The sequence below is a fragment of the Acomys minous genome (genome assembly GCF_964271855.1).
Source record: "Acomys minous genome assembly, chromosome: 1".
In the NCBI taxonomy this organism is placed as follows: domain Eukaryota; kingdom Metazoa; phylum Chordata; class Mammalia; order Rodentia; family Muridae; genus Acomys; species Acomys minous.
The window spans coordinates 118,532,511-118,555,357 of record NC_140483.1 but is presented as its reverse complement, the minus strand read 5'-3'; the positions used below and the strand labels follow the sequence as shown (position 1 = coordinate 118,555,357).

Below are 22,847 nucleotides of genomic sequence, written 5' to 3'. Positions count from 1 at the left end.
TGCTGAAAGCTAAACTCCAGGTGCGTACGTTTGGGGAAATTGCTTCACAACCACATGAAATATCTTCAGGGATCACTCCCCTAAGGTGAGTTTTACTGGAATTTCAAGCACTCTTCCTTCAAAAGCATTTCCTCTTCCGGGACATCTGTCACAGAAGTGCGCACGATCTTTCACTCTGCTTTGCTTTTTCACACACAGGTCATGTTTTCCCAAACTGATTAAGCCCATCAGGAAGAAGTGGGATGCCGTACAGTTCTGAAATTACCCACTGTGCCCCTGCCCCCATCCCAGAAAGGCCTGTTGGCACAGGGGGATGAATATGCACTTAGGGAAATCTTTACATGAACACTGCTCTTCACAGGCCAAGGCCATGAAGACCAAAATACACAAAGGGGGAATGCCTTAAGTAAATATAAATTGTCAGAGCTAACAAACATCGTAACTTACAGAACACTGTGCTCCTTCCGTGCTGGCACACGAATCTCAAGCCTACTCCTGCAAATTACCATTCGCTGTCATTTCCTACAGCTCACAACTTAAATTCACACTCTCAACAGTTGGTAAATTAAGTACTATAGAAACACATATTTCACAGCTTCCCATAGAAGATAAACAAAGGGAGACGGAAGGGAGGCTGACGTACTGGCATTTGCTGGAAACCAAGCTCCTGTGTACTTTTCAAACACGGAAAAGGGGAGGGGGAGAGGGAGGAGGAAAGAGACGGTAACAAAAAGAATCTTTCCCCGGGTGGAAATAATCCCAGTCAACCAATATCTTCGGCTTTAGACCTAGAACAATTCCCAGGACATGGGAATTAAAGAAGGGGGCTGAAGAGATGGCCCGGTGGTTAAGAGCATGGCCCGCTCTTCCAGGAGCCCCAAGTTCAGTTCCCAGCACCCACATGGCAGCTCACAACTGTCTGTAATTCCAGTTCCAAGGGATCTGACACCCTCATACCAATGAACATAAAATTAAATAATTTTTTTTAAAAAAAGAACTCTTAAATGAATAAGCCATTAAGTGAGTACCATAAAGGCAATGATGGGGGCAGAGTTGATTTCGAGGCAACCTACAATGGACAGTTCCATTAGACAAGTTAACAGCATTTAATTTCACTCTGCAGCACAGGCAGGCTCCCCATCCCCTTACCTGATGCACAGGCACTTTCTGCGGGGTATTCTGGGGTGACGGGTGGAGTTGTGCCCAAGGCTGGTGATGGGGGTGTGGAGGTGAAGACTGATGCAAGCCTGGGTGGGGCTGTAGTGGAGGACAGGTTGGCAACTGCTGAAAAGATGGCTGCTGACCAGGATGCTGTTGACCAGGTATCAGTCGTTCCTGGATCGCTTGTGGATCTGCAAGGCCAACGCCAGGACAACCATTTGGTCTCATGTGCCCGGTCAACTCCCTTGGTGCTGAGGACATGCCCATGAATGGACGAGGCTGCTGCATGTTTCTGGGGCCTAGGTTCCTCTGTCCGATTCCCATGGCACCAGGGGGCTGGTGAGACGGCTGAGGGTGGGGCATATTTGGATAACTGCCAACTTCCATTGGCATCCCAGCGCTTCCAGGCCTGACTTGCGGAGGAGGCGTGCCTGCTGGATTACTCATTGCTTTCATGGGTGACATGGGAGGTGGAGAGGCGTACGTTCCCTGAGGCTGCGAAGGGTGCATAGTTTGTGTGTTCATTTGGTTAAGTGAGCCACTGGCGTGGATGGGCTGCTGGTGCATTAATCCCTGACCACTGTTTGACGGGAATCCTACAGCATTGGGGTATCTTGGTACGGACTGGTTCATTGGAGTACTGTTTGTAAGGCCTAGACTTTGATTCATCCCTGTACTGGTAACTAATCCCTGATTTAGGTTACTGTAAGGATAGCGGGAATACTGCCCTGAGTTGTTTACAGTAGGGGAGGGGACTGTCTGGCTCCGAGAACTAAAGTTAAGGGTCTGTGGCCTGACAGCCCCTTGTTGAGGAGGATTCGGGGAGAATCTGGGACTGTGGGCAACGGATTCTCCGTGGAGAGCAGTAGGGGGGTGGTGGTGGAACTGCTGTATTGAGTGACGCAGGGAAGGTGCCATGCTGGGGCTCTGCTGGGGCATGTGCGACAAGTGGCCGGGTCCTGAGGTGGCAATGAAAGGATTTCCCTGATTGAGGCCCTCTTGACCTTGGGAAAACTGGCTCATCCTCTGCTGTGGCTGGCCGTGCTGCTGCATGGGAAAATCCCCACGCGCCATATAGCTGCCCATCTGCTGGACGTGCTGAGGGTGGGCGGGCGGCGGCGGCGGCCCCGACGGAGCTGGCTGTGGCGGCTGCTGCTGGTACGGGGCTCGGATCTGGTCTGGTACCTGAACGGCCCGAGGGCCCCACATGGAGCCGCTGTCCACAAAAGACTGCCCGTGCCTTTCATTCTGCATGCCGGCGTAGACTCCCATCTGGCTGCCGCCGCCGCCGCCGCCGCTGCCTCCATGTGGCACCTGGGGAACGGGAGCGGCATGGTACTGCGAGTGTGGAGATGCCAAGCCGTTCCCAGGGGCACTGCCCATCATCCTGCTAGGCTGATCCATCAGATGCATCTTTTGCTCATACTGATTATAGTGATCAAAATGGGTCAACTTGGTTTGATTTTGATTAGTGGAAGGATGATGAAGGGAGGGCTGCAAGGAGGCAAAGCCCTGGTCTATGGGCATTTGTTGGCCCATGGGGTTCACTGGGTTTTCAGGGTAGCCACATTCCCCAAGGCCTTCAAGGCCTTCGCTGAAGATATTCCCATCCTCGCCAAAGAGACTCATCATTCCTGGATCCGCCATCTTCTTCTAACACACGGCTCCTCCAAACAGAGCCTGGGAGCTTGTCTGTGCTTCACTTCACCGAGGTGCTTGTCCTCAAAACCTGTAATCCTTAACTAATCTTCTTCATGTCATTCTAAATTTCTTTAATTCTCTTGGACCCTGCAGTGTCAAGCGAAGTCTGGATATAGGTCCTAGAAGGGAGTGGGATGCAGGGAGAAGAAAGAAAAAAAGAAAACAAAGAATTAGGAACAAATGATAAAAGCTGCCAGTATTTTACACATTTGAATTTAGTTTCCATCAACAATACTAATCTGGGCCCCTTGCTGAGCTGTATTCTACAAATCTAGTTCACTTTAAGGGAAGCTCATTAGCTTCTACCAGAAGCATTATGATCGGTTACGTAGAGAGCCAGCAAAACACTAACCTTAACCTTAAATTAATCCATTCACTACACTTCCTCACATTCCGTTCTTGGATGGAACAGAACAAAAGAACACAACACGAAGCAGCGGCAGCTGCCACAGCAGGCAAGCAGATGTATGAATGTAGCCGGCAGCCCATCTGCTGGGCTAAAGCCCTGGAAATGCTCCGGTTCCCAACAGCCGCCCTTAACCTCACTCCCCTGAGCAGTAATCAGATGAGCGCAAGCACGGAGGGCTGGGAAAAGCCCAACTTAGTTAAATTGACTGAGGATTACACAAATACCCAAAATCAGTCATTTTGTACAAATTAGATATTTACAGCCCACATACGACTGTGTAACAGCAACAGAGGCATCTAACAAGAAAGCACCCATAATGAGGTTGAAAAGCAAGCCCGAGAACAGCACAATAAATTCATAATTTCATTATGCTTAATAGCGGGAGCAGGCAAGACTCAGAAAGGGACTACAGGAAAAGCTTTCATTCTCCATGAGGACCAATTCCACTCGTGGCTCTGGGCCCATCGCGTTCCAGAACTGTGGGGTGCATGGGAGAGGGTCAGGACACCAGCTTCATTGTGCTCTGGTGAGGGCTAAGCACCCCAGGTGACCACTCAGCGAAGCCAGCTGGTGGACGGTGACGGTTCTTGTTGGTGGAGAGAGAGACCTCTTCAGAAACTAGCCAAAACTGGATGTTACTTTAACAGAAGAAAAAGTTAAAAATATCCACCAGACCCTTTTTTTAAAAAAACCTTATAGGACAAAGCAGGACACAGCAGGCGGGAGCGGGGCTGGCCGGCTCGTCCCTCTCCTCCTCTGCTGACAGTCTCGCTTCCCAGTGCTGCCTTCTCTATAAACTCTTTCTGATCGATTCGGGGTCAGATTAAAATAACCAATTTGAGCTGAAGAATGCTTCAACAACCAAAACAGACTAGTGTTTTTGTTCACTGCTTGTTGAATCAACAACCTAATAAAAAAATGAATTCACATAAGGAAAACACTTAAAATCTTAGACATCTTTGGAATTTAGCTCATTGATTCCCTTATAAGCACATTAAGCATTGTGTGATATTGACCCACCTGGGGCCCGGAAGCGCATGGTGAAGAATTTCCAGCAGTGCTCCAAACAGACTCGGGCACGTCTACAAGAATATGGAAATAACCAACTCTGTGAGGAGTCACCCAGTGAGACAGATAAAACCCGCTTCTACCTGCCCTACTCTAACATATTCGTAACACGGAGGAATCTCTGTTTATGGAAATGTGAACAACATTCCTGCTCACTGTCAGCAGTACAGACGTGACACCCAAGAGGGTCTCTAGGTCTGTAGCTTTCAGGTGACAGCTGTCAGCTAACGTCAAAGGTCTCCTCACTCTGCCACTAACTGCCATAAATTTTCTGATCTACTTTCTCCAAATACAGAGGTCAGACAGGAGAGAGGCAGGTACACATGGAAGCCATTTTGCTGGAAATGTGCTGCTTTTTCAAAGGATGAATAAAAATCCAGAGCAAGGGGTAGAAATCTCCAGTGCCCAATGTAACAAATATTGATAACTTGAATTTGTTCCTAACCTAAAAAAGCTTTAAAAGTCCATCTTCATTTACTCAAGGCTCACTCTTAACTTTCAAGGAAATAAATACTGCAGTAGACTTACTAACAGCCTGCGTCACAGCCATGAAGCCCAATTACCGAATCAGTGTAAAGGAAGTAATGTTGCTTTTATGTTCTGGAAAACCTTGCCTCATATCCCAACAGCTTCATCTGCTGGGGCCCACCAAGTACCGGGGAGTGCGGATAGGGGATGCCATTGCCTGGACAGATCCTGCCCCCCTCTGCCCTGGAGGAAAGAGAACACAGAGGACCCCTGTGACCTTTTCCTGCAGGACCAGGGAGCCCCAGGCTTTTGCAGAGCCAGCTTGGAGCAGCAGCAGGAGTCAATACGTGCCTTTTATCAGCTAAGGGCCCAGCAGAAGGGGGAAAGACGTTGTACAAGACAGAACAGAGGCTCGCTGAGGCTGAGAGTAATCATACCCGACACTTGGCTTTGTTTCCTTCCTTCCGGTTCCCTACTCACTCCCATTAAGAATCCACTCCTGGAGGCATGAAAAAGGCCAGCATTATATGGCATCAAGCAAGCATGTCGCCCGCTGCAGCTGTGACCACACTCAGGTGTGCCCCAGGCAGAGAGGAGTTTAAAACCTGTGGCTCTGCAGGCAGCCATCAGTGAATGCTAGCACTCTGGCCACCAAGGCCACCTTGCTTCTTTTCGGACCCCTAGGGCCAACTGGCTACTGTGCTGGGAATTTATCTGATAACTAGGTCCATACTTCCGGTGGGAGCTGAAGTAATTAATTGATTTTGGCCATCTTTTTATTGGATTTAGACCATCTGCATGCCCGTTTTTCCCAAGTCGCAGCTGCTGCAACATGTAGCTTTCTGGTTTTTTATAACATGTTTAAAATAAAACTTCATTCTGAAGGCTTCATTCACCCTTGTCTACACTCAGTGCCTACACTGCCTGTGCCTACATATCACTGTCAAGTGGGCCACCCCGAAGAGTCACAATCAGAAAACAATATTCACTTTTAGTAGCTATGCACTGGACCTGGAGAGATGGCTCAGTGGTTAAGAGCACTGGATGACCTAGTAGCTTTGTATTAAAAGTAGCCAAAAGAGAAAGAGGTACATTTTAATAATTTTCATTCAACCCTTATGAACAGTATGAAACCTGGAGTGTGAATTCTTTGAGGAGTTCACACAATGCAGAGGTAAGAGGAGGGCACAAGACAAGATGATAGAGAACCAAGAGAGCCATCAGCGCTGACACGAGCACAGCGCAATGCCGGTTACAAGCAATTCTGAGCCGGCGAGTACTTGGCAGCCTCTGCCCCACGCTCCCTTTCACGGATGAAAAACCCTCATATAGGTTAATGGGACTAAGTGTCTCAGGAAAAAAAACATTTTAATGGCAAACAGTTCCCCAAAGTGGAAAGTGAAGAATGGATGGGCTAGCAGCATGCTGCACGAGAGGGAAAGACTAAAGGCCAGCAGCAGGGCCGCTTTACGAGAGATGGGCCCATGAAACACAGTGCTTCTGCACCAAGCACAAGCAAGTTCCTTTCCAAAACTTTTCTATCCGGAGTATACGTTTAGGGACAAAAAGATAAGAGAACAAAGTGGGGGCTACTGCTAATTTCCCTGGGAATAAATAGGCATATCTAAACAAATAAACAGCATGAAGAACCAGCAGTGAGCTGAGGACGTAGCGCCGAGTGTTTGTCCAACATGTACAAAAAACAAACCCTTGGCTCAATCCCTAGCACTACAAGACTTTTTTTTTTTAATTAAAAACTTTTAATTTTAAAAAAAAGGCTAATTTTTATTATCTGGTATCACATTGATTATTCAATGCAATGACTTGCCAACCTTACAAAATTTAACCAATTCCTGATTGCTCTGTGATTTTGAAAGCACAATGACATTTCTGCATCTGAGTAATAATGTAGTGCCATGAGGCAGACTTCTCGTCACAGGCATAGACTGGAAACCTAGCAAGCAAGCAAGCAAGCAAGCAAGCAAGCAGGGGAGTTCAAAATGCAAATACTTCCCCTAGCTCAACCACGTGGGTGGCAGAGCTCTTCCGTGAATGTCCAGCACGCCGTTGGCAAGTGTGAAGTTGTGAGGTATTGGCTATGGGACACTAAGAATTTCTTGGCTGCTGCTAGCTTCGGTTTTGCTGGCTCTTCTGGCTCTTTCGAGTGCTCTCCTCTACCTCCAACGGACCTGAAGAGAACTGGCAGAGATTCTGGACCAAGGGAAGCAACCTTCAGAGTTCCCGAAGGCATGGCCAGCAGCTGGAACAGCACATCACCACCCTCAGCCCAGCCCAGAAAGAGATCACTCCATCACCAAGGAGACAGCACTGTCAAGGGAAGAATGGAATCCACATGGTGACAGGTGGACACACAGGAGATAGGGGCTTCACTGCTGAGCTTGAATTCAAACTGAAAGCCCTAAACAGAGCCCATGGGCAGCCACCTCCTCACCCCCAAGGAGGCCTCCAACAGCGGACTTGGAAAAAGGAAAATCCAGTGGGGCCAGTGCTTGCCTTTGGAAAAGGCATCTATCCACATGACAAATGTCCAGATAAAGGATTTGGGAATTGCCTCCAAATCGCAACATCGGAACATCAGTGCAGGACCAGTCAGCTTCAGATCTGCCTCCTGGACTAAGGGTGCCCTTCCAGAACTCTCCAGCTGAGACATTTTCTTGTCACTAGTTTGCTTGGTTACTGCTGACAGGCTGCGAATGTGAAGCCTAACTAGCCACATACTGCCACTTAAGATCATTTAAATTAAATAAATTTTAAAATGCTGTTCTTGGGGCTCGAAAGATGGCACAGTGGTTTAGAGCACCGCCTGCTCTTCCGGAGGTCCTGAGTTCAATTCCCAGCAACCACATCATGACTCACAACCATCTATCGTGTGATGTGATGTCCTCTTCTGCAGATAAAATGCTCATATACAAGAAATAATAATTAAATAAATCATTTTTTTAAAAATGCCGTTCTTACTCTTACAAACCGCACTCAAGGACTCAAGAGCATAGATGCAAGCCTTGTGTCGGTACAGAAAGCCCATGGACACCAGTGCTACACATTTCCTCCTGAGGGTCCTTCTCAGGAAAGCCGGTGTTGAATAGTACCCACATTGGCCACAAAAGTTTGCATTGTTTCAAAGGCCAATATCATGCCTTGTGATATAATATGTGGCATTTTTTCGATATGTTCGTTTTAACTATACTTTCAACCTATAAAATCCCTCCTTTCTCTACTTCCTAACACAGATTTCCGTTTTGACCGTTTTATCTGCGATAAGAATAATTAACTGCCGGGCATGGTGACACATGGACCTGTAATCCTAGCACGTAAGAGGCAGAGGCAGGCAGATTGCTATGAATTCGAAGCTAGCCTGGACTACAAAGTGAGTCCTGGACAGCCAATATAACACAGAGAAACCCTGTCTCAAAACAAACAAAGAAAAAAAAAAAGAAAGAAAGAAAAAGAAGGAGGAAGAGGATGAAGAGGAGAATTAACTATACAGAAAATTATGTAGAAAGATGGGAGTTCCTTCTGAAGACCTGCATTAGTGCAAATGTATTAAAACTAAAGCTGGGAGCAGGGCGTGGTGGCGCACACCTTTAATCCCAGCACTCAAGAGGCAGAGGCAGGTGGATCACTGTGATTTCAAGGCCAGCCTGGTCTACTGATCAAATTCCAAGCAAGTGCTACTGAGCGAGACCCTGTCTCAAAACACTACTAACGCCGAATTTAAAAAATGATGGCGGATGACAGATAGACAGATGACAGGTAGACAAGATGGGTAACAAGAGAGGGACTGGTTACACAACTTAGGTTAGGGTACCCACTTGGCAAGTATATAAGCCTAAATTTGATCCCCAGAACCACAAAGTGAGTCTTAAGACTTAGCAAAGACTGCAGCTAAGGTGTTCAATTTTTCACCATATAATAACCAAGCTTGACAGCATATTTAGCCAACACCCTACACATATAAACCAAACAGATGTGGCCCCATCATCAGTCAGCTCAATGCTCTAGAAAAATCCCCTCACATATTCTAAACTTGCTCAATTTGCTCATCCTGTTGCAGGTGTGACTGGACTAGACCACCGCCTCATCTGCCACCTCCTCCTCCTGTACCACCTCCTCCTCCTCCTCCTCCTCCTGTCCCTCCTCCCTCAGACTGACTGCTATAGAGGCATGCCTCTGTGGGTTAGTGAAGGACATAAAATTGCACGGTGGCCTGGTTCCCAAGACCCAGCAATGGGCCATGCTCTGTAGCGCTACAGATTGAGTCATGTCTTGATTCTTGTGAAATCCTTCAAGGCCTTCCCTTGGCTTTCAGGGTCCTGTCTAAATGTTTGAGTGTGGCAAAACATATGCTGTCATCGAGTGCTCAAGTACCCCCCTCTATTCTGTACTCCTCAAAATCTTTCTCCTCTGATCTAACACTCACAAATATCCCTCTGAGGCACATCAAACCCTGAAAGATTAACAGCCAACCCCGGGCTTTCTCACTTGCAACCTGTTTCTCTCTGGCCTCCATATCCCCTCGCTGTGCAGCCTGGCTTCTTCTCCATCTCAGATCCTCATTAGCACCTGATGATGCCGGACTCCCTCCCTCCCTGGCATGGCCACCCAGCCAAGGGTTACAAAGCAGCATGCATTCTGCTGCACTTCCTACTTTCCTTGACTCTTCCTAGAGACTAGAACCTCCACATCCTTTGAGTTGAAGTCTGAGGACAGGGACACTGGACCTCAGATGGCTATGCAAAACACAGTCTCAGACCCCTCCCCCCCACACCTACCCACCCCCACCCCCCTACCCCCCACCCCCGCTTTGGAATCTGCATATGAATGTAGGGGCACCCTGCTCTCAGACTAGGAGTTTTTCCTTCATCTCAGTATGGAGGACCACTCAACGTGAGAACAAACAATAACAGTGACACTTGTTCCAGGGAACCAAGGGAGTGATACAATGATAAAGCATCTAAAGGGGGAAAGAAAAAGAAAAAGAAAAGGTCATCTGGGAATTTACAACTGGCCAACAATGCTGACTTCATCCAAAAACGTTTCACCAGTTCTCTGTGGCAAATTTGAGTGTTTAACAGTGTGAAAGCACTGAACATCTAAGGGGGGTTATACTATGTCCATCTGATCATTTTGGTAAGAAAAAAAAAATTCAGTTAACAAAATTCTAGTGCTATGTTACATAACGGACTATTTCACAGGTTCCTTGCAGAAACCTTTCTTTCAGTTATTTCTACATAACCTTGAGATGTCTGGCTATTCTAAACTGCCTTTCAGATGAAATTCCCCCAGCCCCCAAGAACTGAGCACCACCAGTGTTTGCTTTAAAGGCAACAAATCAAACAACACTAAGCTAACAACTTAGGACATGGAAGGCCCAGGGCATTTTTTCTAAATGATCAAAACGATCATATTACCCGATCCCCAAGTTGTGCCACTCTGGTACAAAATCAGAAATTACATCCTTCAGAGAAAGGCCTTCGTACTCTGCAACTCACTTCTCACTGTCACTCCCTGAAGCCAGCTCCTCGGAGACAGACCGTGAGCTGGCAGGCGGCACCCAGACCTCATCCCAGAGGCAGCTCATCTGCAGCTGCGACCATACTAGTGAGACAAAGTCAGCGTGGTCTTCATGCTGCATGGAACTTAGCATGGCCCCACAGAAGATGGTCATGCGGTCTAATTACGTGACACAGTGGTCATCACTCAGCAGCACAAAGAAATGAGGAAACACATCAATATACATTACTATACACCATATCTGTATATAAATGAAATGTGTCTGTAAATTGTGTCTCTCGTAATTTGTTACTTTTATCGTTAATAACTTTAGTCAACTTTTTTTCGTTTGTTTGTTTTTTGTTTTTTGTTTTTCAAGACAGGGTTTCTCTGTGTAGCCTTGACTATCCTGGACTCACTTTGTAGACCAGGTTGGCCTCGAACTCACAGCGATCTGCCTGCCTCTGCCTCCCAAGTGCTGGGATTTTCAGTCAAATTTAAATTGGAGCTTTAATATAGAAGACAGGAGAAAAAAAAATGAAGAGGCAGATCCAAAAATACATAAAAATTTTAATTAAAATATTTAAGCTGAAGAAAAGTTAAGTTTCGGACTAACCATCCTGTCAAACTGTAAGAAGACTAATATAAATTTTCTAAAACTCCCTGGTTGCTGATCTTATTTAATGTTATAAGATATTCTGAGATATTATAAACAAAAGCTAATGACACCACATTTGTCAGCCTAATTTAAAAAAAAAACTTCAGAAAATATTCTTTGTTCATTATTTAATCTATTTTGAGCTACTGGTTTCCTATATACATACCCAGCTGAGTGCTAAGCCTGCTAACAAATGGGAGCAAGACAGAAGAACCAGGAAAGTGATGCCCTTGGCCACCCTTTGTCCAGGTACCCAGACATCACAGACTCTTAGAGGTCACCAGAGGCAAGACAAGGGCAGCCTTAGCATTTTGGAGAATGTACTTTGGGTTTAGTTTTTGCAGCTGAGCCAGCCACCTACAATGGGACATTCCCTATATTCTTTTACAGTAAAAGGGGGGGGGGGTTCTGCAAAGCATCTTTTTTCATATTTCAGAGGGAGTTTAAAAGTGTATTCAGTTGAGATAGAGAGATGGGTCACCGCTAAGAGCACTGGCTGGGTGTGTGTGTGTTTGTCTGTTTTTTCCAGAGTACCTGGCTTCAATTCCCAGCACCCACACAGTGCCTTACAACGATCTGCAATTCTCATTCCAGGAGGTCTGACACCCTCTTCTGGCCCCAGGGGACACCATGCGCACAGATGGTGCAGGATATACGTGCAAGCAAAACACCCATACACACAAAATAATCTTTTTAAACGTAAATTTACTTAATACTACCTGGTTTAAAAGGCAGAACAAAGGGCAACTAAAGGCAGTTTCTGATACACTACTGTCTTAGTGAGTAGTGAGACCCCATGACCAAAAAACACGTCGGGGAGAAGAAGGTTTATTCGGCTTGTGCTTCCAGGTTATAGTCCGTTACTGAAGGAAGCCAGGACGGGAACTCAAAAGAACCTGGAGGCGGGAGCTGATGCAGAGGCCATGGAGGGGTGCTGCTTACTGGCTTGCTCCACATGGCGTGCTCAGCCTGCTTTATTATACAACCCTGAGACGACCCACAGTCCAAACTTATGGAAGCGTTTTCTCAACTGAGGTTTCCTTCTCTCAGTTTGTGTCAAGTTGACACAGCAAAACTAGCCAGTAATATCCTTATCCCTACTTAAAGACAAACAAACTTTAGGCAACACTACAGATGAACATAGTTTGTCCTCTTTGCTAGATCAGCATTTGTATGGTGGAGGGCAGCCTTGCCTGCAGAAAGGCAAGAAAAGGCCACAGGATAAAGGCAGGAGTTCCTCAGCAAGCCGGATGGCTTTCTAGAACGGACTGATGCCTTAGGCACCAGACTAATGCAAAAGAGAAATACATGGGAATCACTTACGATCAGATTTCCAGAGAAGCAAGCAGTGTAAGAACAGACTGAAACGTAAAGAAGGATTGAGATATTTGAAGAGTATCAAAGAAGGTGTTTTAGAAAACTGCAGGTAACCTCAGAAGGTCACAGCCATAGCCAGAGTGGCAGAAAACAGCTAAGCATCCAACAAGTGAGGCGCTCGATTCTTATTTCAAACAGACTGTGTTGACAAGTAAGAGGGAATTAAGGCTGGAACACAGAGCAAAGAGTTTCATACCCACTATTTCGTAATCATTTCAAACTTTAACATAGCTGTAATACATTTACACCTACATTTACTATATACAAGTATGTTTTAGAATAATCAAAACTGCCAGTTTCGCGCAGCTAAACCCACCTGATGTCTTTGGGCCAATTAAATGTTTGCTCACATTAGCATGTGATTTTTAAAAAAGTTTTTCTGCATAAGTTCCATATATCTAACTTTAAACTGTCCGACGTCTACAGCCATAGTTCAACCATGAGCAGGCCTCTCTCAATGATTCCGCAGCAATCTCCTAGGCTTCCTTTGCAGAAAAAAATTAATTTTATAAAACATTTTTAACAACTAAGAAAATTTGCTCACAAGCTAAATCTGATTTTTTAAATTACGACGCATTTCATAGCAGACTATTATTTTTCCACATTAGCATGTTATTTTGAAAGCTGACTGTAGTGACTTGATTCTGCCTCATCTGCCACTCTGACTCTCTGCTTTATGTGTGAGTGCGCAAGATCCCTAAAACTATGGTGCTACTACTATGACTTGTAGGTAAACCTCACATTTCTCCTGTCGAATGCCTACAGTGTATTCGTTTTGTCACATTGCACTGTGAGTGTGGCGTGACATGAGAGAATGCCTGCAGTGACTTCAGGCTGCCTGGGAAGTTTTGTAGTTGTATTTTGTACTTGGTTTAGTCAAAACAACCAGACACCTACTTGACTTTAAAATACAGACTCTATTAAGACCTCAGACGGCAGCACTCACCCAGTCCTAATTTTACCAAACTTAACTCTATATGCCAGTTGCTAATTAAATTATGACTTCTATTAAAATTCTAAGTTATTACTTTTAGTAATCAGATTTATAGCATACCCCACCTACCCGCATTTCAAGCTCCTATCCTGTCATTTGTAGAGGAATGTTCATTCAGAACAAGGCTGTTCTGGAAAGAGATCGCATCCAAAGACCTTCTAGGTCTGTGTGACCCTGCTGGAATACCACCACGCCTTTAATCCAGGAGACCGAGGCAAACAGTTCAAGGCCAACCTGGTATAGAGCAAGTATCAGCTAAAGAAAATCTTAGGTCCAGGTGTGGTGGTACACGCCTTTAATCCCAAACGAAGGTAAAATTAGTTTGTAGAAGGAAACATCCATGTTTGAAAGTGATGTTTGAGTCGCAGAAAGGTGATGAATCAGAGAAGATATGACAGAATAGGATATGGCCAACTCTCACGAGGAGAGAGAAGAAAGGGAAGCTACTTAAGAGGCAGCTTTATATAGAGAGGAGGCAGTTTTGTTTTGTTTTGTTTTGTTTTGTTTTAAATAAACCAGGGCAGTAATAGAGAGATGGATTACAGAAAACTCAGGTGAAGACAGAATGAGCCAGAAAATGACAAGAAGCCAGAAGATTAGAGCGGATTGCTGAGTTAGTTTGAGGCCAAGCAGAGCAATTCCAGGCCAAGAGAGAAGCCAGATTACATAAATTAGCTGGGAGAGGAGATTGAGACAGAACAGCTGAGTTGAACTAGCAGCCCAGAGCTCAGAAAGAACAAGAGTGAGCTTACTCAGCAGTGAGTCTCAGAGGCTGAAAACATTCTAGGCCTAGGTTAGATTGTACAGAGGCTAGAAGCTTCCAGGACTAAGCCTGGGTTAGCAGACAGGCAGTAATCCTCCCAGATAATAACTGAAGCAGGCGAATAAAAGTTCCTTTTACAGATGTCTATGAACAAACAAAATTCTCTACCTCATGCCCATTTCTCTGGAGGTAATTTCAAAAGGTTTTACTATTACACAATCCCAAAGAGTTCAGGTGGGTATGATGCCTTACTTAGGAGGCAGAGAGGCAGGAGGATCTCTGTGAGTTTGAGACCAGCCTGGTCTATGTAGCAAGTTCCAGAACATTCAGGGCTAAATAGTGAGACCTGTCTCAGACAGCAAATGCAGAACAAAATGAAAAGGGGGAAAAAAATGAGAGTGTATCTAAAGATTTCTCACTATTTACTTGGTTTCACACCAATCAAAACCAGTGTCAACAGCAAACACATATCTCAGATTTTCTTCTGTCCATTTGGTTGGTCTGGTTTATGAAACAGTATTCCTCTGTGTAGTCCTGGTTGTCCAAGAACTCCACTACTTGGTCCTAAAACTTCGTTAATCTAAAGCAATGAGACAGCGTCTGGTAAAACTCTTAAAATAGCACTCTGTATTTTACCACCAGTACCCAGATAACTTGTACTCAGTACATGCAAACTCAGTAATTACTCCATTTTGACATACCAGAATCACGTGCCATCTTGCAGAATGAATTCGAGTTTTCTGTTTCTTTTAGTATGATGGAATCTTTTCTATTCTTCCCTTGTTTTTTGGATAAAAGCCTCCTTTTAAAGGTTAAGCTCTGACTATGGGCTATATTTTAATATTTCTCCCACTATAAATTATTTGAATAACCCTGCTTCATCTCTAAATATGTCCAATGTCCTCCCATTAGGTAGGCACATTCTGGAAGGGCTGGGCATGCCATGTCTCAATGCCAGCCTGAGCCTAAGAAGCAACTGCAGAAAGCTGCCATCTTATAACATCTCAGTATATTTCTAGCACCTCCTTTTGCAGCACAAGAGCACAAAGGAGGCCTGGGCTGTGCTGGCTACTTAAAGCTTTCCTCACACAAGGGCACAAACTGAAGAGGGAATTACAACACCAATGTTTCCGCTAATCCTATGCCATTGAGAAGAGCAGTACGCTCTGACACTCTTCTAACTTATGCTTGTGTAATGACCTACTCTGGCCTTCCCAAACCCAGGGAGGAGAGGGTGCATACCTGGGGTGTTTCCCACCAATGGGGCCAAAGAACCGAGGAACCTTCTACCCACATTCCAAAGCACCCCAAAAAGAAGTGCTAGGCAAGCGCTCTTCCAACCGAGCTACATCCTCAGCTATTAAATAAACTTTACAAATTCAAATTCTTCTGTCACACTGGCTCCATCCAGAGCGTGTCAAATGTACTGAACTAAGTGGAAAAACTACAGAGCTTTTTCATCATGGTGTAAGAGATGGACAGCCACCAAGCACACCCCTTAGCCTCTGGATGACAAAGAAGGGCCCAGAATGGCAACTGGGCTAATGAACGGTTAACAGTGGAGGACACTGAAGGCAGAGTAACAGGAAACCTATTGCTCCTAACAGCTGAAAAGGAGAAGAGAAGGCTGATCGAAAAACTAATACTCACCTACTCAAAAGGAAGACATGGAGCTGGGGTCAGACCACAGCCACATGACCCTGGGATATTTCTTTGCCCTCCATGGGCCTCAGTATAAATGGGATGGCAACAGTATTTACTTCAGAAGAATTAGGAGGAGCGGGGGCATTAGTATTTGCAGGGGCAACGATGCCCAGCTTTTGGCTAGCACTCTAAGCACTGTTAGATAACACATACAAACACATGGCAGCCCAGGAGCAAAAGGAGGCAGGAGCCACCAAAGAGGAGGGCCAGGAGAGGAGAGCCCAGGGCAGGAGAGGACCAGCTGGAGGTCTGGTACACACGGTTGGCATGGCAAACTCAGAAAGGTGCAGATGGGCTCTGTTTTAAGAGACTGTAGACCAGGCATGGTGGCACTTGCCTACAATCCCAGCGCTCAAGACAGGCATGAGGATCTGGGTTCAAGGCCAGCCTTGACTATATTAGTGAGTTTGATACCCACTGGGCTGGGAGATTTTATCTTGAAAAGGCAGGCGGAGTGGAGCACCAAAGAGGGAGGGAAGAGGAGGGGAAAGGAAACAAAACACTGTGAACCACAAGAAGGTGTGTTACCTGCTCTTCTAGCACCTTCTTTGTTTTGTAAAGTGCTATTACCACAGAATTCAGCACATCATCACCAGTCGGTATAAACAAACACTCTGTGCTTTCACTTGAAAAATAAATGGGGTTTTTCTTATGTCTTTTTAACGTGCGCGCGCGCGCGCGCACACACACACACACACACACACAGGTATTTTACCTGCACGGGCTCCCACTGCTCCCCTCAATTGGAGTAACAAATGGCTGTGAGCTGTCAAGTGGGTGCTGGAAACCAAACCAGGTCCCCTCTGCAAGACCAGCCAGTGCTTGACCTCTTGACCCCCTAACTGGAAAATTGTAAACATGGAAGTCTATGTGGCCTTGATCTATGGTCACAGCTTCTGAGCCTCCAGGTCTTAGGGCCCTACCTGCAGAAGGTAGAGAAAGTGCCACTCTAAGATGCTGATGGACTTTTTTTTTTTTTAACAGGGACTCACTCACCATGTAGCCCCAGCTGTCCTAGAACTTGCTATGCAGACCAGGTTAGCCTCAGACTCACTGAGCTCCATCTCCTTCTGCTTTTGGAGTGTTGGGATTAGGATTAAGAGTGTACACCACCAAGGCCAGCTAACCAGCCTGGGTTTGTGATGGAAATGCTCTCTGACAGCAATGAGAAACAAAGATAAACTGATTTTTTTTTTAAAGTGACTATACAGACATATCAAATGTAAATTACATCAGTTCAGTGAAGCTTCAATCCTAGGATTTTTGTTGTTTTTACTAGTATGTGTATATGTGTGTGTGTGTGTGTGTGTGTGTGAGACAGAGAGGAGGTGGAGGAAGGGGAAGAGAAAGAATGTACCTATGTACATACGTACACACACATACACACACACACACACACACACACACACACCACTATGCATGTAAAAGAGAGCGTATGGCAGTCAAAAGAGAGAGTTGAAGGCCCCAGAACTAGCTGCCGTGTAGGTTTAGGTCCCCTGCAAAAGCAGTAAGAACTAACTGCTGAGCCACCTTCTCTGTCCCCAAAGGCTTCAGTAAGTAAAATTACTAAACTCCTACTAGTGATTCTAATGTTGCTAGTCCTTCCGTCAGCTCCTGCTGCTGGGGCTAAGTAAATGCACTTCGCAGAGTGCATCCCCTTAGGAGCCCATGAAGAGGCACCTGAGGGACCCTGTCCCCCAGGCGCCTACAGAAAGGGACCCCTGTGGGCAGAGAAATCGTCAGACCTCCTTTGTATGTGGGTCCTGAGACAGTGGGGCTACACTGTCCAACCAGAGTGAACACACATGGACTCGCAGCCATTCCCCCTCTCCCTGCAAGCACCCCACCCCCGAGCTGCCATCCTCGGGTTAGCATGACAAGTCGGGGTTCAGAACACAACTACTCCACACCTCACAATGTTCCAACAAGAACAACATCCTAAACACAGTTTATCCACTTCCAATTAATTGGCTGTAAAAATAAAATACTTTCAAGTAAACTCCACTATTTCTTTTTTGAATAAACAAAGTAAATGTCACCAGGGGTGCTGTGAAGACGGTTCAGTCACTTTGGACACCTACCCGTAAGAACGCTCAGGACAATGAAATATAAGTAAATTTCTACACTCCACTGTGGTTGTCTGGTGGTCCACCTTGGGTACTTTGTTCCTCAGAATCCCTGATTGCACAGGTGTAAGAAACAGCTCTGAGCAAGAAAGCAGGAAGCTCCGTGGCCAAGCCACCCTTAATATCAGCATCCTCAACCTCACCTTCACAGGAGACTCTGACTGGTTCCTTTAACATCCCCATCTCTAGGGGTCTGCCATCAGTGTGTTTCCCCACATCTAGAGCCAGCTTCTGAGGTCACATTTGCAGGGTCTGGGTACAGGAACCCACAGTGCCCTCCCTGGAGAGGAGAGGGGAGGAGGGCAGTTCCGAGAAGCTCAGGCTGCGGAGCCCCCTGTAAGGTGGTAGCTCCGACCAGCTTTTATCCTCTGCACTTCCTGGCAGTGACTCAGATAAAGCAAGGGGGTGAACATCCTGTTGAGGGAATAGAAGCTCATGTGTAGCCCTTGTTGCTGGAGGGATGGCTCACAAGTTAAGAGTAGTTGTTGCTCTTGCAGAGGACCAAGATTCCGTTCTCATCACCCACACAGCAGCTCCTGACTATCTGGAACTCAGGCTTAAGGGGATCTGATGCCCTGTAATGATGTATATAGACACAGGGCATGTGCGTGGCACACATACGTGCATGCAGGCAAAGTTCTCATGCACATAAGATAAATCTCTAAGAGAAAAGACAATAGTCCTTCGCTTTAAAAAAAAAAAAAAAAAAAAAAAAAAAAAAAAAAAACAGGGTTTCTCTTGTAGTTCTGGATGTCCTGGACTCACTTTGTAGACCAGGCTAGTCTCAAACTCACAGACATCCGCCTACCTCTGTCTCCCAAATGCTGGGATTAAAGGCATCAGCACTAATTAACCAAAACTTGAGCTTCTGGCTTTTGAGATATAAAGTCTTTCAGTACAAGATCAGCACAGCACACCACCATGCATATCCTTTGTTTCTGAATCCATCCCCAGGCCGAGGCTGAGAGGGCTGTCAGCGTTTGGCAGAGCTAACAGCTGAGGACCCCTTCCAACACACGGCCATGACTTAGCGCCAGTCTCATCTTTGGTTTTTTTACTGACCACTGCCAAAAGCTAAGTTTATAAATGTTAAAGTTCATTTATGAAATCACTGCCTCTCAAAGATTAATGTTGTCCAATTGTGACATCTCTTCAACACTTTAGAGGAGCTTAAAATAGCCATCCAGAGAAATGAAAACAGAGCTTATCACAGCTGGGGGGGGCTGGGGGAAGGGCAGCACCTAGAACCTGGGAGACCAGGGAGACAACGCTGCAGAGGGTCTGGCCCACTCGAATCAAAACAGCTGCCTCGTGTCGCAGCCAGCATTCCACTGCCTCTACAGACAGGCTGCTTGGAAGTGACTTCAAGCAATGTCACGGTGCCACTAACAGAACACCTTGCACACAGCAGGCAGTCTGCAAATATTAGCTGTTCTCTCCCCTGTCCTGCACCAGCCTTACCGCACTTGTTTGACCATGTCCGCTCCCAGGTTAGCCCCATAAACACACAGGATATCCAGAGAGGGGCTGACAGTTTAGGAGATACAAGCATCTTTAGCCATGATTAGAATTCTTGTGGTGCATTAAGAATCAAACACCAGGCTAGAGAGCTAGCTCAGTCAACAACATGTTTGCCTCGCCAGGATGAAAAGAAAAAAGAACTGAGGCCAGCCTGGTCTACAGAGTGAGTTCCAGGACAGCAGGGGCTGCACAAAGAAACACTGTCCCAAAAAGGAGAAAGTGGGGGAGGGTTGGGGGGGAGGAGAAGAAAGAAGAAAAAAGCCAGCAGTCAGTGAGATGGCTCCCTGCATAAAGGAGCTTGTCACCCTAATGACCTGAGTTTGACCTCTGGATGCCACATGGTGAAAGGAGAAAACTGACTCCTCCAAGCTGTCCTCTGACCTCACATCCATGCTGTGGTATGCATGTGTACACACACACACACACACACACACACACACTGATAGATAGACAGGTAGATAGATAGGTAGATAGATGGATAGATGGATGAAGAAAGAAAGAAAGAAAGGAAGGAAGGACGGAAGGAAGGAAGGAAGGAAGGAAGAAAGAAAGAAAGAAAGAAAGAAAGAAAGAAAGAAAGGCAAGCTGAAGAGACAGGACTAGGTGTGTCCTGGAGACTCCATGATCAAGTAGCCCAGCCTGTTCTAAAGAGTCTCAGGCCAAGAGACTCTGTCACAAAAACAGGGCAAACAGCTGCTGAAGAACAACACTTGAAACTCTCCTCTGGCCTCCACATGCATGTACACAGATGTGCACATGTACATGCATGTATGCCCACATACACAAAAGGGCTAATGGCATGGTTCAACGGTAGAACATTTGTCCAGCATACAGAGTGCCCAGGCTTCAAAATCCAGCCCTGGAGAAGCAGGTGAGGAGAGAGAAAGAATGCTACCGGGTTCCTTGGGAGGTCAGAACCTAGGTTGCCTAGAAGGGACAGGAAGCTGCAAAGCAAGGCATCCATCAGCACACAGAACCTCTATCGTCTTTGTGAAGGGGATCCAGCGCCTCTCAAATCTGTGGACACAGAACGGGAACTAAGGTCTCGGCGCATGACCTGAGGAAGAAGTGGGAAAGTGCTGTGTTCAGTCAGGAAAAGAGCCCAGTCCTGACTCAGGGGCCACAGCTTGCTCCACATAGGAATGAGTTCACTGCAGTCACCACCTCCCCAAAACTGCTAAAGCATATGCCCACACAGTTCACAGTTTGGCAATCGGAGCCCCTCAGACTAAACAATCGCATTTATACACAACTGCAAACAGACGTTTTGAGGCCATCCAATCCTAAAAGAGTATGTGGCAAGGCTCTCTACAGCGGGCTTCCAAATGAAGAGGTGTTCGTGTCGTTTCTCCAAGGTCACTGGTTCCAAGAAGTAGCATTCATTCTAATAATTTCTGCAGTGTTAAGTCAGCTGTACTGCGAGAATGTTTTCCTTTAAGCAGCAATGCACTCGCGTCCTTGAGCAGCCCACCGGTACTCCAGACCTGCCCCTTCTGGACCTGCAACCTCCCCGTCGCTGTCAGAAGCCATTTGGTTCAAAGCAGATTGAGAAGTAGACTGCACGACTGAGGGCAATCTTTTTTCTAAGAACACCATTGTCACTTGAAGAAAAGTGACTGACAAACTACGGTTCTGGAGACTTAAGTATTTGGCAGGCGTTACAGAAAGGAACGAAATAATCTGTCACTTCAAGGAAAACAATTGACAGCTCTGTTTGCCAATGATAAAATTTGAGCATTCAAGCAAAAATCAAAATTTTGGAAAACCAGTATCTACTGCCATAAGCCTGACAGTTTTCCAATAGCTTTTTAAAGACTTTTCTGGTTTTTAAAACACAGCGTAATGAAATGTCAGTGTTTGGATGGCTTATACAATTCAATGGGCCAGTATTTTCTAGCCAGTGAATGATGCTACAAACCAGAGCAGATTAAAACACACACACACACACACACACACACACACACACACACACACACAGAGCTGGAGAGATTCCTCCTTAGTTAAGAGCACTTGCTGCTCTTCCAGAGGACCCAGGATTGCTTCTACGCACTGTCATGACAGTTCACACATGTCTATAACTCTAGAAAGGACACAATTCCCTCTTCTGGCCTCCACCAGCACAGGCATGTATATGATACACATACATACATACATACATACATACATACATACATACATGAAAGCAAAACATTTATACATGTAAAAAATTTTTAAACACATTCAAAATGCATAAACCAGTAAGTGTTAGTGATCAGATCTGGTTTTCACATTGCAACTAACCTTTAAGAAACTACCTCTCAGCCAGATGTGGTGGCCCACATCTGTAATCCCAGCACACAGGGAGGCAGAGGCAGGCGAATCACTGTGAGTTCAAGACTAGCCTGGTCTACAGAGTGAGTCCAGGACAGCCAGAGCTACATAGAGAAACCCTGTGTCAAAAAACCAAAACCAAAGGAAGGAAGGAAGGAAAGAAGGAAGGAAGGAAGGAGAGAGAGAAAGAAAGTAACTGTCTCTCATACAGGTTTTGTCTTTTGTTTGTTTAGGCATGATAACAAATTATCCATAAGGCCCACTCTACTCCAGTCCACTGGGCATGGGATGGCTAAGCCAGGTGGATAATTTGAATTTGAGCCCAGGACTTTAAGACCACCCAGGCAAAATAGTGAGATGCCTGTCTTTTAAAAAACAAAAAGTTTTAAATCTTAATCTTAAAAGTCCTTTCTTTTCGATTAATGTCCATATAAAGCCATATCTGGTTCATATTCTTCAATCAAACCAACAAGGCACAACATCCCAAATTCAGTGTCTCTAGACCCACTATCGGAACCATGCTTCAGAGGGATTTACAGGAACACAAAGCAGCAACTGCATTTGTCTCCGCTCAACTTTTGTTTTGGAAAACAATTGTTTCTCACAAAATAAACTTATGAGGGAAATTTGGAATTTGATGACTATATTTGCCTTGGAAAATGCTTTCCATTGTTTATTTAAATTAAGGGATTAAATGTTTTAAGAACAATTCAGTGGTTCCCAAAATTGCTAGTTTTAGTGTCTTAGATGATAAATACCAATAGAGAGGAACTCACAAAAGCTCATTGGGGCCTAAGAGTATGCAGTGGGCTGGAAAGGCTCACTGAAGACCCAGATATTCACTTCAATGCCAGCATCATCCGTGACTGACAAAACCACTGAAAACGCAGCATGTCTCAAACTTTACTTGCCTAAGTGTGCAAGTATATATATATACACACATACACACAGATTTGTATACATACATATTTACAACATAAAACACTTTAGGCATGACAAAACAAAAGACAACAGAATCTTTTTGGGCACAACATCTACAAAAAAGCAAGGCCACGCTTAGAGGTCCCCTAACC

General features: G+C 45.6%; 1 protein-coding gene across 2 annotated transcripts in view; it reads right to left on the bottom strand.

The window, feature by feature from the left end:
• CHD7 (chromodomain helicase DNA binding protein 7) overlaps nt 1-22,847 on the bottom strand; it is a 187,884-nt gene that overhangs the window by 123,176 nt on the left and 41,861 nt on the right. For both annotated transcript variants that reach the window (XM_084760862.1, XM_084760863.1), the window contains exon 2: nt 1,150-2,981. In XM_084760862.1, coding sequence (XP_084616988.1) covers nt 1,150-2,808 — 1,659 coding nt within the window. In that variant the 5' untranslated portion in view covers nt 2,809-2,981. The remainder of the gene's footprint in view (nt 1-1,149; nt 2,982-22,847) is intronic.